At 44.5% G+C, this 12,688-nt stretch overlaps 1 protein-coding gene across 2 annotated transcripts in view; it reads right to left on the reverse strand.

Moving 5' to 3' along the window:
* ADAD1 (adenosine deaminase domain containing 1) overlaps nucleotides 1-12,688 on the reverse strand; it is a 31,083-nt gene that overhangs the window by 11,057 nt on the left and 7,338 nt on the right. For both annotated transcript variants that reach the window (XM_006125601.4, XM_075929843.2), the window contains exons 4-8: nucleotides 10,598-10,765; nucleotides 9,845-9,913; nucleotides 8,620-8,745; nucleotides 3,846-3,969; nucleotides 2,826-2,996 (exon numbers count right to left, since the gene is read on the reverse strand). In XM_006125601.4, coding sequence (XP_006125663.3) covers nucleotides 2,826-2,996; nucleotides 3,846-3,969; nucleotides 8,620-8,745; nucleotides 9,845-9,913; nucleotides 10,598-10,765 — 658 coding nt within the window. The remainder of the gene's footprint in view (nucleotides 1-2,825; nucleotides 2,997-3,845; nucleotides 3,970-8,619; nucleotides 8,746-9,844; nucleotides 9,914-10,597; nucleotides 10,766-12,688) is intronic.

Raw genomic sequence — 12,688 nt, forward strand, 5'->3', positions numbered from 1 at the left:
TTTCTGAAGAAGCAATACCAGGGGAGGGGGCATTTTTTGTTGCTGCAAGTAGCAAAGAGGTTGATTAGGGGAAAACCCCACACCTGGAAGACTGCGTGGATGATGTCCGGCCAAATCAACCACTGATAGGTGAAGAATCACCTGCTGAGGCAGTCTACCAGCTAGTTCTGAACCGTAGGAAGCTACAAAGCCTCTAGGTGGCCTGAGTGGACTATCCATAGCCCCTCAGCTGTAGGGGTCCCTGACAGAGGCAACGACTGGGCTCCACCCTGTCTGTTGAAATAAAACAGGGCAGTCATGTTGTCTGTCACGACCACCACATAGTGGTCCCTGACATGAGGTATGAACACCTGGCATGCTAGGTGGATTGCCCTGAGTTCACAGATGTTGATATAGAAAGGTAACTCCTTTTTCTTTCAGTGTGTCGTGAAATCTCCGAGTTCCCAACCCAAAGCGGTACCAGACTGGGGGGAAGGGGGGGGTGTGTGTGTGTGTGTGTGTGTGTGTGTGTGTGTGTGTGTGTGTGTGTGTGTGAAAAGGGGTGGACAGACAGGAGCCCATGCTAAGGAGAGAACCCCTGACCTCCACTGCTGATAGAGAGGCAGCAGCACGGGAGCACAGGGGGTGCAGGCGGGAGCCAGTACACACAGGGAGCCAGCTTTCAAGCCAGGTCCCCATGTGAACTGGCTCCGCTGAACCAACTGCCCTCCCCCTCGGCTGCTGCCTCTCTATCAGCCCCCTCACCCACTGTCTCCCACAGGGGTAGGAGTCAGGTGGGAGCCAGTATGTGCAGAGCATTTCCTGCTTGAAAAGGTCCTCTACTTGGAGGCTAAGATTCAGTGCCACTCTCCAAAGTAGGTCCTGCAACACTCAACAACCCATGGGAAGTAGGGGAGAATACAAAGGAGCCAGCCACTGCACCATGTAGGGAGGAAGAAGACAAGGGCTAGAAGTCTTGTGTGTCCCTCTTGTTACTGTGGGGTGTGGGCCAGTGGAGCCTCATGCATGGCAACAGGCCATGAAGGCAAGACTTCAAGGGGTGCCCAAGCTGACCCTACTGATGTTAATGGGGGCAAAAAAATCTTTCAGCTCCTGCACATGCGTGTGCACGCACATCTGATTGGAATGGCATGAACAAGCACTCGAAGAAAGATTATAGGATATCTGGAAACTGATCCATCCTAAATCCCAAATTCCAGAATTACACTGGTTTCCACTATGCATCCCATATAGATATAGTAAAGAAAAATCTCAGAATGCACTACAGCATAGGACCTTGAGAAACCTGCCTGATATGTCAGATTCTTACCATGCACAAAGCCCTTGCTGTACGTACCCAATGATGCAAACTGAAAGAGGACACAACTGCCCCATCTGCATACTTTTAGTGCAGCTTACATATTGAGCACCAAATTCAACGTGAAAAAAGCTTCTTGGATAGATCAATCCTCAGATTAATGCTACTTGGATTTAAGAGTCTGGAGACAACAGTACATACACTTCTTCCAAATACCAGAGAATACCTAACATCTTAGTGCAGTTAAGAATAGGGATGTTAAATGTGTAAACATGTAACTGCTGGGGTTTTTTTTTAAGCGATTACATGTTTACATGCAGGGGGCATGCAGGAGCCGATGATAGAGGCAGCAGCGCTTGGGCAGGTGGCTCCTCAGGAGTTTTTATGTGCAGGGAGCAACCTTAAAAACTGGTTTTCAATGTGTACTGGCTCCCTTTTGCCCCTCCCCTGTTCCCAGCATTTCTGTATCTCACAGGCAACAGCATGGGGTGCACGAGAAGGGGAGGTCTGTCCTCCCCCACTGATGACTCTGATAGAGAAGCAGCAAGGGTGTGCATGTGTCTAATCAGTAGGATTAATGGATATGCCTGGGCTTATCTGTTAATCATGTAAACAGCTAACATCCTTAGTTAAGAAGTATTTTGCACTTGAGAATTTTAGAATTCAAGATAATCAACATCAAAAGACTTCTGATTCTGCATACAATAGAGAAAGCATAAAGTGTCTTGTTCACTGCTCACAATATCTTCGTACAGTATTCAGCCTTCAGAATTTCAAATATGTCAAGGAGGCAACCTCCAAAGTTTTACAAGTAATAACCCTGGCTAGGAAATAAGACAGCAAGTTTGAGAGTAAAGTTGTCCAAGGAGGGAGTGGGAAGAAGCTCTGCTGTACCTCTTTCCAAGGGTTAGAGCTGAATGTTCCTGATTTCAATCCATGGCCTTTCATGATCCTATCCCCTTACTGTCTATTCTCATTTTGGCTTGAAAGGACTCTTCCAAACTCCAAGAATTTATGATAATATGAAAACTCAACATTAATATTCCAGCCGTTTTAAATGCCATGGTCGAGTAATGTGCTTTACAATGAAAAGTTTTTTTTCCCCGGGAAAAGCTTTAAAAACAACAAATAGTCTAGTAGCACATGAAAGACTAACAAAGCATGTAGATGGTATCATGAGCTTTTCTGGGTGCAATCCACTTCTTCAGATGACTGGGGTTTTTTAAAAAAAAATTCTGTTACAGACTAACTCGGCTACTCCTCTGAAATTTTTCTAAGCAGACTACAAAATGTGTGCATACATATAAAAGAAAAAACTCCAAAATACGCATTTGTCAATCCATCAGTCACAGGCTCAAGCTATTTTTGAACAGAGTTCAACCACACTACCAAAAAACTCAGCTTCTCTATACCATGCAATTTATAACCCTTACTATGATGCAGACTAATTTATCCTAAATAGAAGACTGAAGTATCTTATTACATTGCCGAATAAGCATCTTGTACATCTGAAGACTCAAATACTTACAGCTGTGACTTTATTTGAGCAGATCCTTTTGGCAACTGATTCATGTAGAGAAAAATATTTACATTGTGTTTTAGACTGAGCAGGCTTGATGCTTGTTCCATACAAAATATGGATTTGTCTATCAGAAGAGGATTTTTACTGAAGAACAACAAAAGCTGCCTGTAAAAATACCTAAAAAAATATTAAAGATCTAGAAATGCTGAACTATATAGATGATTAGCATATCTATTTTATTCTGAACATCTCTAGTATTTAAATAATAATCTAGTAAAGAAATCTCAAGTGCTATATATAAGACTTCTGACTTCTTTTTAATCCAATAGACACCAATAAAATACTGTTCAATACAAAAAAAGACATTGGTGACAAACACTGGAAAAACAGCAAGAATATATCTAAGGACTTATCTGCACAAAGCAGCAATACAAACTATAGGAGTGTGATTTTTAAAGCACACTAAGCATCGTATATGACCTATGCAGACCCTGGTAGTGAACAGCAAAGGTTTCCTAATGTGCTTTTACCTAGTGCTATCTGCAATACTACCATGTTAAAGTAAATTAGGGAACAAAGATTACATTACATACATGCATTTTGTGAATATTGAAAAAATATTCCTGAAGTCCCAATTTTTGGACAGCACTGCCCAAACCACCACCCCCCCCACACACACACGCCACCACCCATATACCCTAAAACAGTAATCCTAGCTATAGGAAACTTCCACCATTTACGGTGGATAAGTTCTTGGCATGACCGCAAATGATGACATTTGCAAATACTGGAGGCATGGCTCCTGAACTCCCTGTGAAGAACTTCCCCCGACCCCCATCCTTCTCATGGCTCCTGGCACTCCCGGGGAACTCATTACAAATACTAGTAATCACAAATAGCAATTTTACAAATTGTGTGGGTCTATTGTATATAAAATTAATATTCACAAAATGTATTACCATCAATATTTAGCTTACTCAAAATGATTGTCTGAAGTTCTTTCAGTTTATATACTCATTTGCTTACCTTAGCAGAGAGCGTCTTGCAGTAACAACAGCATGAGTGTCATGCAACAGTCTCCCGTCATGATGAATGCACTGACTATAATTGAATTCTCCTGTGCCTAAAGCTACCACTTCATGCTGTCCAGCTAAAACGAAAAAGTATTTAACCTGTAGTTAACAGCTTGCACCCACCATTGCCCCTATCTTTCAGCACAGTAAAAACCTACCACTCAGTGTAACAATGATACACATGGCTTAGGGCGTTAATTTACCTAGGATGCAGGAAAAGAGGGAAGGATGATATTCTACTTTGTGTAGAGAGATTAATTTGTCCGCTCTGTTCAGTACAGACAGACCTGATCATTATCTCATTGAGCCAGACCTCCAAGGGTTTTCAAAAAGATCTCTTCTCTTCCAATCTTCTTGATCACATTTGCAGTGTGTATTATCTCCCTTTTCCTCTGTTGCTGCCCCTCAAAGCTTCATCCAGGATTTGTTGATAATGCCGTGACAATTCAAGCCTATTTCAGCACTTTGGCTTCCTCACTACCACATATATCGTCATCAAGGTCATGGTTCTTCCAAGATGTCTCATCACATTAAAATCAGTAGGACAAGAACAAAGCTCATCTTTCCCTTTTCCACCATGCTCCCCGTTGTCTAAACTGCCACCTTTGCAATATATCTCTCCCTTTATTTCCTACTCTCGTCTCCCCAAAAAGGTTTTTTCTTCTTTTCTCCTTTTCCAGATTATTGCAACCGCTGCTCTCTATCCTAGATGATGTCAACACTGCTCTTCCCCATAACAGACAGAATGCCAGCAAATTCTTAAATCCTCAACCAACTCCCTGACCTTGCTGTTAAGAGATGGTAACACCAGAGTTAGAAGTATGCCCTAGAGTCCAACACTGTAGCAGGAAGGTAAGGCACATGAAAATTCTAGTCATCCTCTTCCATGCATTGCAAATTATGTCAGTAGGTTAGCAGAATGAGGTGACCTCCCCAAGCCTGAAAGGAAGACCCAAGACTGAAAAGCAACCCAAATGTGTAACCTCACATACTAATTATTGTCAAAAGTAACTTCTCATTTTTAAAATACATAGAAAAATCAGTCTATTCTTTGCACATAAATCTAGCTACAATGTACTAGATTTTCAGAACCTCTTGGCTAGCTAACAATAGCGCTGAGGGATCTTATACGTTGGGAAGTGCCCTGTAATGCCAGTATTCATCATTTGAATATAACTGTGATGTTTCATATAAAACATTCTATGTGAGGTATCATGGGAAAGATTATGATCTACTGAAACTTACTGTTCCATTTCCATATGTGTATCATTGATGTTTCTGAAGTTATGAGAATTGTGTTCTTTTTACTGCCACTAAAATATGTTACGGGTTTGAAAGCACCCAGATATTAGCTTCCCAAAGACAATAACCAGGGGGATGACCAATACCTGGGTGGGCATCAAATGACCATCAACAGCCATTGTCCAGAAAGAGAGATGCAGTGCAATGACTCACGTGCAGATCACCACGCCAGGGGAATTGTCCAACCTTGTCTAGTGACTCAGCAATGCCCACCAGATGTGCCTGGACTTATGTTCTCCAAGAACATGGACTAAGGGCATAAACCGGAACCCAGGGGCCTCATGCATTTGCCTTTTCTTCTCTCCCCACCGATGTTACAAGCAACAGAAATGCTAACAAGGCTGAAGACTACAACTGAGGAGACAGGCCAAAGCTTTAAGAGACAAACTCGTACATGAAGGATTTTAAGATCCAGTGTGGTGAACACACTACTTGATCTATATAGCGCCTTCTGTGATAAAGGTCAAGGGTTAGACTGTATGCTTATATTTTCATTTGGCTACCACTAACTTTTTGCCTATCATTTATAATTAAGGCTCTGTGTTTGACACGGAGGTCACAGAAGTCACAGATCTAAGGGGGCTAGCAATAGTGACCACAGGGCTGCACAAGCAGCTGGCCCCATGACTAGTCACTGGGGTGGCCCCATCATTGGCCTAATCAGCTGCAGTTTTGCTCCCCCTTTCACATGGTGCCACATGTTTGCCACCACAATTCAATCATTTTAAATTTTTTTGTATTTGTGATATAAACCATTAATAGGCCATTGGCCGTGATTTGTTGTTTCCTGTCCATGACTTACTAAAAAGACACCTATGACTAAATCTTAGCCTTACATAACACTTAAAAAAATCTATCTTTTGTTGTATTGAATAAACTTGTTTTACTATTTATCTTTTCGAGTGAATTGGTCAGGCGTGTTTGGTAAATCTGTTCAGGTTTATAAAGGCTGGTGTATAGCCACTTTCCATTGATGAAGTGATGAGCTAACTAAAACTTGTATTGTTCAAGAAAGGGTCCTAAGCAATCCAAGATGGTATATTCCTGAAGTACAGGCAGTCCCCGGGTTACGTACAAGATAGGGACTGTAGGTTTGTTCTTAAGTTGAATCTGTATGTAAGTCAGAACTGGCCTCCAGATTCAGCCGCTGCTGAAACTGATCAGTTTCAACAGCGGCTGAATCTGGACGCCAGTTCTGACTTACAGATTCAACTTAAGAACCCCAGGCATCCCCAAGTCAGCTGCTGCTGAAACTGATCAGCGGCTGATTCCAGGAAGCCCGGGGCAGGGGCTTCCTGTAGTCAGCCACTGGTCAGTTTCAGCAGCGGCTGACTTGGGGACGCCTGGGGCAGAGCAGCTGGGGTGCTGCTGGGTTGGTCCAGTAGCGCCGCCGCTCCTCGGCGCTACTGGACCAACCCAGCAGGACCCAAGCTGCTCTGCCCCAGGCGTCCTGATTCAGCCACTGCTGGTCAGATTCAGCAGCGGCTGAATCAGGACGCCTGGGGCAGAGCAGCTTGGGTGCTGCTGGGTTGGTCCAGTAGTGCCCAGAGCGGTGCTACGGGACCAACTGGCAGCGCCCCAGCTGCTGTACCACAGGTGTCCGGAGCAAAGCCACGGAGCACGGGGGCAGCGGGACAGCCCAGACGCGCCGTGGCTGTCCTGCTGCCCTCGGGCTCCGTGGCTTTGCTCTGCTTTGCTCCCCGTCCACCTGGTCTGCAGACCAGGGGGACGGGGAGCAAAGCGGCGGAACACGCGGGCAGCGGACAGCCCAGACGTGGCTGGGCTGTCCGCTGCCAGCGTGCTCCGCGGCTTGGCCCTGCTTTGCCCCCCCCGTCCCCCTGGTCTGCAGACCAGGAGGACGGGGGGGGGAGGGGGGGCGAGGAAAACCAGAGCCAAGCCGCGGAGGACGCGGCCAGCTGACAGCTGTCAGCTGACCGCGCGCTCCGCGGCTTGGCCCTGCTTTGCTCTGCCCCCCCCCCCCCCCCGGTCTGCAGACCAGGGGGAGGGGGGGGGGGGCAAAGCAGAGCCAAGCCGCGGAGCGCGCTGCCAGCTGCCAGCCCAGACGCGTCTGGGATGTCAGCTGACCGCGCGCTCCACGGCTTGGCTCTGCTTTGCCCCCCCCCGGTCTGCCGACCAGGGGGACGGGGGCAAAGCAGGGCAAAGCAGAACCAAGCCGCGGAGCGCGTGGGCAGCGGACAGCCCTGTCCGCTGCCCACGTGTTCCGCCGCTTTGCTTCCTCTCCCTGGTCTGCTGGAGACCAGGGAGAGGAACTGCCCCGTTCGTAACTGCGGATCCGACGTAAGTCGGATCCGCGTAACTCGGGGACTGCCTGTATATGGCTGGGAAAATTTGTCTGGTTCTTTTCTCTGTGTGATTCATGAGTGGTTCTGGGTGTCTTTTTAGTAAGTCATTAAATCTATCCAGGTGTGGGGTGCTACATGTAGTTGTGACAAGTGAGAACAGCACCTGGAAGGCTTTGTTGCTTGTCATCAGCAAAGCTATGTGAGAGAGCGCCTAAGCTAGAATTTTAAGAGGCACAGCAGTCCCACAGTCCCAGCTTACATCCTGGGAATCCCATCACAAATGGTATTCTACTTGGTAATATCCTAGAAAGTCACTATAGGCTTCACCTACTACAAAACATGGCCTTTGATTTAGAGAGAGAGAGAGAGAGAGACACAGAGGGAGTGTGTGTGTGTGTGTGTGTGTGCGCACGCGCACGTGCACATACAGAGAGAGAGATGCATTTTCTGTTCTGTCCTACTTAAATATAGTGAGTGTGCTTCAAGTATTTTGTATTAGAGTTTACTACAATTATAAACCTTCTGGGGCAAAGATTCTCTCTTCTGCATTTGTACAGCACCTAATACAATAGGGTCTCTGTCCAAAACACAGACTCCAACACGCAATAAGACAGAAAGACAGAAAGAAAAAAAGAAAAAGAAAGAAAAGCTTTTAACTATGAAACCTCTTACCCTGAAAACTCATCCTTTAATTTCATGTATTAATAACTCCCACCAAAATGCATATAACAAACATTAACTGACTGTGATTGGCCTCTGAAATGTTAAAATGAGGAGTAAGACCGAGCAAATAAGATTATGCTACAGTTTCAACCCCAACAATCTTGAGAAGGCCTTGCATTTTCCAGCTTCTCTGGTAAGGACTAGCACAATGGAATGCTTTACATTTCAATGTATACAAATACATGTTTATAATATCCTTTCAAGGGAAATACAGCAACATTCTGTTTTGTATAAATAATTTTATGGCATGCCAAAAAGAGTAATGTTTGCTTGCTATGGGATTTTTTTAGGCAACTATAGTTAAGCTACATTATGCTCAATAAGCTTTTTGTATATGTATCCCATACATATAAAAGTTTTTTTTATATATAAGTACACTTAACAGCAAAACAAACTTGCCTTTTTCAATTATAAAAGCAGCCAATGAACTGCTACAACTCTGGTACTCAGGATATTTGGCAGCCAGACTGTTAAAGGCCTCCCTGACAGCTTGTGAAAATTTCTCGTATACAAGATGCCGTCTCTCTAGTGAAGACATAAAATATGAAAAGATTACAGAAATCAGCAAAATACAAATTTGTAGGCAAAACCAGATCAAAGCAATGTCAACTATTCAGATGAACTACAAACCTGAACATATGATATCATTCAGTACATTCACTAATCAATAGTAGGGATATGAATGAGTAGTTGACTACAGGAAACCCCCGAGATGTGACGGCCTGAGTGGCAACCCCTCACACTTACAACCATTTTTTTAAGTGCAGAAGGGCCAAAAACCCTCAACTTATGTCCTCAGTCCGCATTTACAACGCTGCATGACGCCTATTGTAATGAGGGTTCAAGTTACGATGCTCCCGACTTGTGACGCTTCCCTAGGAACCGATCATGTCGCAAGTCGGGGGCCGCCTGTGGTAGCTTCCCCCCCACCTTGCTGCCTCTATCAGAAAGAGGCAGCCGGGGGGGGGGGGGGGGAGGGAGAAAGGGGTGCTTCAAATCAGCAGTGCTGTATAGAGCCTGGGGCCAGACCCTGGGCTTCATGTGGCACAGCCTAGGGCCAGCTGATCATGTTCCTAGGCTGCAGGTGGCATTTCAAAGCTGCAGCGCTGCATGGAGCCCGGGATCACTTCAAAGGCGGAGGTGCCCTATCAATTAATCAAATAGTTGATGCAAATTGCGTTGACTATTCAACTAGTCAGTTAATTGAAATTTAACATCCCTAATCATTACTGAACAAAGCCAACAAGCATTTGTGAATTTAAAAATTCAAAACGTACATGAAAAATTGAGAAGAAGAAAACCTATGCTAGATTGTACATAGGGAGCATACTATCAGACACAGCCTTTTATATTTTGAGGACAGAACTCTGGCATTAACTCACTAACTTTAAGCAAGTTCATCTGTGTATTTATCCATCTATATGACAGGAACACCAATCTTAGCTCAAAGGTTACTGTGAGATTATCATCATCAAAACACAGACATCCCTGCACAAACTAGGTAGTAATACTTTCATAAATATCAGTATGTTTGCAGGAATGGATACCAAATTCAACTCCATAAAGACACATTAGCTTTCCAATTTAATTTTCAGGGAACAGTAGAAGGAAATTGATTACCTACCATAAGGAATCTTTGAAACATAAGTTGAGTCAGCTGAAACTTTGGGTTCTGCAGGAATCCGGGGAGGACCTGTAATTTTAATATAAAGAAACTTTCAACTGTGGGAAGCACTGAAAACTCATGTTCTTACATTTTAGTTTAAGTCCCAAAATAAAGGTTGTTGAAAAGAGTTTTTTCAAGCTACGGAAATAGAAACAGGAAGGCCCTCAAACATCAAGGACAACTGAAATTCACACTAGGCCATCTGTTAATTATTTTATCAAACAAAAATCAACTTCTTAATTTAGTTTCACTAAATTAGTCCACATTCCATAAAGTAATGCTCTTTTTCTAAAGTATAGCACAGGAGCACAGATTAATAAGTACCTGCCTCAAAAAAGCAGATTCATTTTGTAATGACTGAATTCTTCAGAAAGCAATGACTTAGTGCCATCAGGTTTCCAATATAAAAAAGTTTCAGACTATCTTTCTTTTTTTCCTGGAGAGAATAGCTAACATAGAAGACACTACAGAAAAGGGTTAACTTCCTTATTATTTTTTTCCACTTGGTAAATGGCAGGAACTTTTGAAGCAGGATTTAAAAATACATGAACAGGAAAACAAAGACGTAAGGATTGCAAACTAAGTAACTCTGCAGAAAGGATTCACTGAAATGGAAAGAAAAGACACTGGTGCAGGAATATTGAATCAAAGCTACTCTACACATTTATTACAACAGAAGTATTTCAATAATATGTCTCTTAAAATATTTACCTGAATTTTCAAAAACCTTTGGTGCAGTATCCTCCAATTGGAGTAGCTCATCAAGAGCTAATTTTGCAGCATTTGATTTAGATTCTTTTTTGTTTTGCCCCAATCCTGTCTTATATTGAACTCCATCCACCACTGCACAAAAAGCAAAGTAACTCCCAAACACGTTGCCTTGAAAAAAAGAAGCCACACATAAAAGTATACATTAGTTTTATGCATTTATAATCATGGAGTGTTAGGTGACTATGAAGCCAAGATATTTTAACAAATCTAAACTACTTTTTATATAAATTATTATATTTCATCCTTATATTTCACCTTCTATCCAACATCCATAAATAGATTTACGCCAATTAATGAAAAGCACAAATTTACAGAAGTGCTAAGCATTTCATTTCACTTAAGTGCCTTTCATTTTAGTGGAAACTATGGCCATTGAGAGCTTCCATAAAATGAGGCTATTTTTCGTAATGGTGTGATGTTTAGGATGTGAACTTCACACAGAAATTAAGAGTAAAATTTTCAAGAACACCTAAACTGAGGAGCCTGTGTTCCATTTTCAAAAGTGATCTAGGAGCCTAAATCTATTTGGCTTTCAAACTAAGTCTCATAAGTGCCCAAGTCACTTCTGAAAAAGGGGACAAACATTTAGGGCAAAACTTTCAATAATATACTTCCCAACATCACAAAGTCTGTCAGAAGACAGAATTTCAATTACCCCAATCTCATTTTTCCTCTTAGGTTAATTTAATAGTACACATTACTTCCAAGTAGGAAGACAGCTCTGTGACCGGGGGACTCACCCCCGCACTACCAGACGCGGGATCCACAGCCTCGGACCCCGCATGGAAGATCAGGGGGCGCCAGGAAGCCGGCGCAGCGCAGCAGGGCGGCCAGCAGGAGCGGGGGAAACCAAAATGGCGGGCGCGCATGCGCCCAACAGGCAAGAGGCTAGCAGGGGGGAGGTAGGACCCAGGGAGATGGCGGCGGCCCCAGGAAGGGCGGGAGGAACGCCGAGCGGGGAGTTTAAAAGCGGGGAGAAAGAGACAGGCGGGGGGGAGGCAAGCAGAGAGCAGGGGAGATTCTGCTCTCAGCCTCCTCCGCAGGACAGACCGCGAGACCAGCTGGGGACCCAGCCCGGAGAGGACGCGGCCGACGTGGACAGCCGAGGCGGCCCGGAGACGGCTGACGGGGGGCCCTGTGCTAGGGGCGGTGCCGGACCAGCCAGTGACCCGGAGCAGCGGGGCAGTGGACAAGGCGACAGGAGAAGCCTCCGGTGGGAGCGGCGAGGACGTGAGGAAGATACTGTCAGGGGTGGACCGTGGGGACGGCGCATTAGAAGCCGGGGGCAGGGTCGGATCGGGGTAGTGGCCCTTGAACTGGAGGGGACCCCAGGGCCCTAGCAGGCCACCCGGATACAAGCTCAATGAAAACAAGACCTTCAGAACGTCAGTTTCCACCTCTCTTTGTATTGCACTGCATAGGAGAGAAAATCCTCCTATCATCGCCATGCTTTGATCTATCAACAAAGATAGTTTTGAGTGTACATGGATCTTTCACTGACTGGCACTCTCTCTTCATGGTCTTGAACATATGTAATTCAGTCTGGAAAGTTTAATCTCAATGGTGCTAAAAAAACAGAGATACAGGGCAATTGTGCCCAAATATCAACATGAAACACCTCAAAATGCATGAGTGGAGAAGATGCAAATACACAAGCCAGGAAATGAGACTGTTCAAGATCGCATAATATTAATTCGTATTTAGTGCAGACACAGTAGGCCAAGTGGTGAATAAAGTTGCTTATAAGATGAATAACTGCTTATTGGTATGTCTGCACTGAAATTAAAAACCCACAGCTGGCCTATGTGGAGTTTTAATTGAGATAGAGAAATTCAGGCTGAGGCTGTAGCCAGAGCACTGGGGCCTTTCCACTTTGAGTCCAAGTGTCTGCGTTGCAATTAAAAAGCCTCTTAGCCTATGTCTCAGTAGGCATGGGCCAGCCATGAGTATCTAAAGCAGGGCTACTCAATGTGCAGGCTGTGGCCCCTTTGTTTGCAGCCTGCGGTGCAGTTTGGGTTTTCACAGGGCTCA

The sequence above is a fragment of the Pelodiscus sinensis genome, chromosome 4 (assembly GCF_052426305.1).
Source record: "Pelodiscus sinensis isolate ZL-2025 chromosome 4, ASM5242630v1, whole genome shotgun sequence".
NCBI lineage: Eukaryota > Metazoa > Chordata > Testudines > Trionychidae > Pelodiscus > Pelodiscus sinensis.